The sequence below is a fragment of the Papaver somniferum genome, chromosome 6, assembly GCF_003573695.1.
Source record: "Papaver somniferum cultivar HN1 chromosome 6, ASM357369v1, whole genome shotgun sequence".
NCBI lineage: Eukaryota > Viridiplantae > Streptophyta > Magnoliopsida > Ranunculales > Papaveraceae > Papaver > Papaver somniferum.
In genome coordinates, this window is record NC_039363.1 from 49089928 (window position 1) to 49096627 (window position 6700).

At 36.1% G+C, this 6700-nt stretch overlaps 1 protein-coding gene across 1 annotated transcript; it reads right to left on the reverse strand.

Moving 5' to 3' along the window:
- Positions 1-985: 985 nt before the first annotated feature.
- LOC113287506 (transcription factor TCP4-like) lies at positions 986-3941 on the reverse strand. Its single transcript, XM_026536284.1, has 2 exons — positions 1434-3941; positions 986-1339 (listed from the first exon to the last, which is right to left on the reverse strand). The coding sequence occupies exon 1, from the start codon at positions 2814-2816 to the stop codon at positions 1479-1481; it is 1338 nt and encodes a 445-aa protein (XP_026392069.1). The 5' UTR covers positions 2817-3941; the 3' UTR covers positions 986-1339; positions 1434-1478.
- Between the last annotated feature and the right edge of the window lie 2759 nt (positions 3942-6700).

Below are 6700 nucleotides of genomic sequence, written 5' to 3' on the forward strand. Positions count from 1 at the left end.
CTACATTTCAGATTTACAGTACGGGGACCATTGTTGTATGGTTTGCAATAAACCCGCATTACAGTCAAAAAAACCCATGTATTATCACCTTCCACATTTGAACTAGTTATTCTTGTCCACATTTACATCTTTAGACTCTTCTGTTTGCCCTTATTTGTGTTACTTCTTCTTCTGTCCCTCCTCTCCTTATTATTATCTCAACATTAAATCAATCATAAGAGCCATGGCGAACTCTGGAATTGGGTCCAAGTTATCTGAGGTTTTTGATCAAAACATACAGGGTTTTGATAACAAGCTATAAGAAGTAAAACACGTTAAAAGCAAGAATTCACCAAAGTTACTATCTTTTTTTATCTTTCTTCATTGAGAACATCTTTTGTGCTTCCTTTATATTAAACAACTCCAAAATCTCTTCCCCCAAAAAAAAAAAAGAAAAGAAAAACCTCTTCTACTGTTCATGGACAAGGACTTAACTCCTGAACACCACAAAATACCTACTCTTATTCTCTTTGACAAGATGGTTTGATAGGATGCATGATAGAGATGGAAAAGATAGATTATCAGTTAGTTATTCTTCCAGGTTTTTTGGGGATATGGGTTTAAAGAAAGAAAGGAAATTTGAAGAAAGAAGGTCCAATCCTATATAGAAGAAGGAATCAGAAAACAGCTACCAAACAATCACAGTAAGATCTGTAACAGAAAGCGAGCCCCATTTTTTTTCCATTTTTAAACACCAGAAAAGACGTTACTCAATCACAGCAACAATCCAACAATGAAAATCTAGGTGAATTAAAGAGGATACCCTCCCAAACTAGTAAAAAAGATTGGGTTTCTAAGATTTCAGTATGGGGTTGATTCTGATTTAGATGATTCTTACTCAAAAATAAAGTTTCTGTTTCTATGCAAAAAAGACTGCATCTTTTAATCCCAAAAGAACTAAATGGTGATATTTGTTGTCTAATGCAGCATATAACCAACGAAAAGCAAAGTAAAAATAAATCCATAACAATCCAAATTTAGCAGTAGTAGAAAGAAAGATTAAACAAAACAATCCAACAAAAGATGAAACAATGTTGAGCTCAAAGAGCTAGCCTGATACAGCAAATAAAAACTCCCTAAAAAGAGCATGAGAATAATTAAAATTAAAACAACAACAGAACAACCGGGGAATAGAAGCACCTGATATTCTAAGTAAGTAACAACAGATAACTCTTCTTTCCCACGGTTGTAGTAAGTAAATACGAGTGAAACACCGAAAAAATCTTCTTCTTTCCTCTTCATACAAAGCAAAATATCCTCTCGAACTAGTAATGTCCTCCTTAATTGGAAACGGAGAACCCTGTGACATGATAATCCACAAAAAAATATGAGATCAAAACGTACATACAGAAACAAAATCTAGCAAGAGATAAAAGAAAGATATAATGGGGTACCTGAAGGATGAAGAAAGGAATGATATTTTTCGGAAAGTGATTCACTTAATGGCGAGAAGCAGAGGACGGTGGCTTGTGTGATGCACCAACGTCATGCTCCTCTTCACCTTGAATTCGTGCTGGAATGCGAAAACCAAATCCACCGGAAGCAAATGGTTGTTGCATTTGTTGATGATGATGAATCGATGAATTAAGATTCTGATAGTGTTGATTATCATCGCTAACCATGGACGGATCGGTAGTATTATTCCAAGCACGAATCGAAGAAGGTGAGTTACTGGACTGAAGGGGTCCCCTCTGTGAAAAAAATGGATTTGGGCTGTTACCAAACAAAGTTTGTTGAACAGCCTGTTGTGATGATGATGGTTGTGGTTGTTGTTGTTGCTGCGGTGGTGAATTGAACATAAATCCACCGCTGCTACTTCCACTTCCATTACCATTTCCTCCACTTGAATCTGTATTAGGGTTCCAAGCTATCATTCTCTGAAACCTACCCATTTCCTGCATTTGCTGTTCAGACCAAGCATTGGTCGAACCGCCACCACCACTAGTATCAAATGCAGTAGAGAAAAGGGCATGTTGTTGTTCAGACGAAGTATTCGAATGGTGATGCTGCTGATGTTGAGAATGATGATGCTGATGAAACATCGGATCTTGAAATGACTGTAAAGAGAGACGAAGATCTTGAGTTTGACTATTAGTTCTAGAGAGAAGATCAGGTGGAGACGAGTAATTTTGAAAATGAATTGAAGACGAAGAAGTAGCCATTGGGAAGAAAGATTTTATAGTGTCGGCAATGGAATCAGAATCCAGAGAAGGAGGAAGAAAACTGTTGTTCTGTTGATGTTGTTGTTGCTCTTGTTGATTTTGAAGAAACATATATCTACCACTTTGTTCAACACCACCAACTTGTCTGCTAGTTTTACTTGATGAACCAAGAAATCCTCCCTGCTCATTTTGATTGCCTCTGCTCCTCAATTGATTCTCTTCCTCGTCTTCTTCAATTTGTCGCTGTTCTGATGATTTAGAAGAAGGGTTTAAAGTATTGGGAGTAGGCATGGTAGCAGTAGGATGCCATGGTGGAAGCTCAGCAAGTTCATCAATAGCAGATTTAGCTTTTTTAATGAGCCAATCAACAGCCTTGCTAGGTCTATCATAACCCAAACGATCTTGAACATCATAAAACTGAATAGCGGTATGAGCTGAAAGACGAACTCTTCGATCTCTTGGACCTTTTGCTGTGCATACTTTACTATGTCTATCTTTTCTTCCTGTAGATCTTACAATGTGGCCACCTTGTACTTCAATAATCTCACCTCCACCACCACTCCCTCTCAATAATCCAAGTCTACTAGTTGAAGAGCGGTTCTGAGTTTCTCCCATTTTCTCTCCGAATCTAGCATATTCACTACTATTATTTGGAAAAGTTGAAGTAGAACCAGAAGCTGTAGAAAAAGGAAAGTAAGATCTTTTTTTTGGTGGGTTTTGTTGTGGTGGTTGGCTGTTTATAGGTTCTTCTGAAATCTGCTGTTCTCCTCTTCCGTAGATAAGATACTGCTGCTGTTGGAGATTTTGATGATGAAACCCATGTTGTTCTTGTTCTTCTTCTTCCTCTTCTTCTTGTTCTTCCTCTTCTTCTTCTCGATGAATATGAAGATGTGACTGAAGCTGCTGATGATGATGCTGATGATTCCTCTGAGGATCCAGACTCAGACCCTTGTTGTTCCTCCTGTTGCTGTTGGTGTCCTCTTCCAGTTTTTGATTTATGATGATTCCCCAAAGCTGAACCTGGACTTGTTCTTCTGTTGTTCTTTCTCTTTCTGTTGCTGTTTTTCCCACAACACTGATGAAACCTTTTCTGAAAATACCTTGCCATCCAAGTCTTCACCAAATTCCATTACACAAACCTATAAGCTAAAATTAACCCAGTAGTAAATTATTATTCATTACAGACCTCTCTATTACATTGATTATTATCTCTAGCCCTGCCTGTCTTCTGTTAGTTACAGCAGTGCTACTACTACTAGAACAGCTCTCTCTCGGACAGACAGAAAGAAAGAAAGAAAGAAAGAAAAAAAGAAAGAAAGAAAGAAAGAAAGAAAATTTGGTTGCTGCTAATCTAACCCATCTCTATCTTTGAAGAAAGAGAGAAAGAAGAAGGGTATTAGTGGTGAACATACTTGTTGTTATAATCTATATTGATGGGTCTCTCTCTTTCTCTGTACTCTGCACAATAATTAAATTTATGCAGATAAAGAAAAGAAGAAGAAAGAAAAAACAGTAATACGGATAACACTGTTTCTCAATCAAAAATAAATAAACAGTTAAAATTATCTAAAAATATAAAGAAAAGGATCTCTCTTTTTCTCTAGAGAAAGAAAACACTGAAATGGGCCGTTTTCTTCCTTGTTCACTTTACAGAATGACACAGAAGAACAGAGAAAAGAGAGAAAGAAAGAAAGATAGATTAGAGAGAAGAAGGATTTGTGCTTTTGGGTATGTATGTGTATTGTACTTTGTAGAGGGGTGTAGTAGTATGTACTGATTACTACTGATGATGAAGGGTGAGAGAAAGAGGAGGGTAGCACAGTAAATAGAGAGTAAGAATTCTTTTTAAACCAATAGGAGCCGTTGATCCTGTGTGTTAGAGAGAGAGATGACAGAGTAGCAGTAGTAGAGTAATGTCAGAAAGGGTGATTAAAGATCTATGTGATCTCAGCAGTCAGCGTCTCTCTTTCTTCTTCTCTCTCAAGTCTCTATTCTTTACTCTCTTTTATTTCTCTTTATTTCTTTTTATTTTTACTTAAAAGCTCTATTAGTAGAACCGTTAATTCTGATTCAACTGAGTTACCTACTTAAGTCATTACTTTCCTTTTTATTACTTCACTCTCTCTAGTACTACCCTTTTCTTTCTCTGTCTTTTTTCCTTCACTACAGCCACAGGATTGTAATCTTCTTCTTCTTTAACATCAAAAACCATTTTAAACACTCTGTGTCTGTCTGACTGTTGGACACAGTGAAAACTTTCAAGGCAAATTTCTTTACTATTTTAAACAGTCTGTTTCCTAACGGTAACTGTTTTTCAGTAATAGGTCTGCTCATCCTTAACAGTGTCTATTCTTACTTTGTAGAAAGCTGCCTAAATCAACGTACATCTCTAGACCACCGGAGACACCATGTGGATTGTGGACTCCATCTTGGATTCCGTTGTTGGGGCGAGCTTGATAAGTTATATCAGCAGTTTTTACTACACTCCTCAGCATTGACTCAGCGAGAGACCGTAGTACTTGTTTACACTTTTATTATATAGGTCAGAAAGAAATGATGATAATTATTTTTGGTCAATATCTGTCTGATAATGTTTGCTGGCCATGTAAGGAGGCTGATGCATGCATGATTACTGAATTTGACACATGCTACCTAGCTAAACCTTAGTGATAAGGCCCCAAATCCGAACTCAAATTAACACCAAGACCCTAATTATCCAGGCATGAAAGCATTAGGAGTTGGGCAGCGTTGACGCAGATACGTAGTGATACGAATGCAGTAAGCGGTTTGGCTTTGCTATAGCTTAATTGTAGCGAAATCCAACTGCCATGATCTTTCATGTTGTCTATCTCCCTTAGCCACACTTCAAAGTTGACCGGACCTGATCCACCTTATGGCTAAGTGAAATCATATGAAAACTCAGTTTTTATTGAAAAAACAACTTTACAAAAACTCGATTTCCATGTGATTTTCAACGTTTCTGGTTTTTGCTCTTTTACATTAAAACTTCTTTTTTTTACACTATCTTGATTACTGAAAACTTTTTGTTTACATATTATATTCATTTTTTTCTTTTAATTATCTTTTAACCAACTAAAAATAATTGAAAAATAAATAAATGGAAACTCAATTTCCCCGTACGGAAACTGAGTTTCCATGTGGCCTTAGCTATTGCATGGCATGGCGCCATAGTGTTGTTGGACTGAGACCCATTTGCCTTAGCTTTAAATAAGCTATAGCTAATGGAAAACCTTCATCATAGTGTTTGGCCTTCATCATAGCTAAGGACGTGTATAATTTCTCAACGTGGAAATTTCTGAGGAACCCAAGTTTGATTCCTCTTTCTTCTAAAAGCCCATCATTAAGATGGTATATATATGTAGCCCAAAAGATAAGATTTACGGTTAAGGTTAAGATTAATAAATATAAATTAAATTTGTATTTTCGCATTTTTAGGAGGACTAAATTAACCTTAATCCGAACCCTATTAGTATCAACTAAATACATTAATGGTGGGCTTGGATGTAGAATTTTAAAGGTGAAATTTATGGGTCCAGGGGATTTGGTAGAATTACGTTTCCCTTTGTATGTTTGGTTACCCGAATCCTTGGATTCACGTTTCCTACGGGATTCAGTTTTCCAGCAAATTCTTCATATGAAGTCCGACCCCTCCCCCTAAGATTTGCTGGGAAACTCATCAAGGAATTTATGGACACATTTTTTTTTAAACTATAAATCCCATATATATGCAATTTTAAGATTTGGGGTTAATGCCAAGGTAGAAAGACTTTAATACAATAAAACTCTATAAATCATAGAAATTTTAATTGAGTTACCAAATATATAAGGAATTTACATGAATCCTAGAATTTGTAATCCCATGGGACTATAAATTCCTAGAAACAGTAAATTCTGCAAACAAACCCACCATAAGATTATTTTTTAAAACTCCATAAATAAGGGGTTGATTAGTCAATGGGCGATTTTTATGGGAAATAAAGCGTGTTGCCATTATTTACGTCCCGTTTTAAATTTTGTTCGATCTAGTTACCTTTTTTTCCGTTCGTTTTTTCTTCTTTACCTACACGACTCCATTGTCAATCTCACTACTAAATCTCCAGTGTTTTCAACTATTTCACTTTGGTTTGCAAGTTTTTCTTTCTTCTCGATTCACTCTTCACATGCTTAGTTAGAATTAGGTACATAATAATTAGAATATAAGCGCTGCAACGTGGAAAGCTATACATGGGTAGGAATTTAATTCAAACAGGGATGTGTGGGTTTTAGATTTTTGTCTTTTCTTGTGGATGAAATTTGAAAACATATATACGCTATATGCTTTGCTTCATATGAACTGCCATTTTTCTCTACTGGAAATTTATGAGTGGTCCGGATGCTGTGAAGATGTTTTGGATTTGTCATATCCTTGAAGAAATTCCGGATCTCGATTTATTTATGTGGATCTTGATTATCAAATCTTTCTTCTTCCTTTTTTTTTT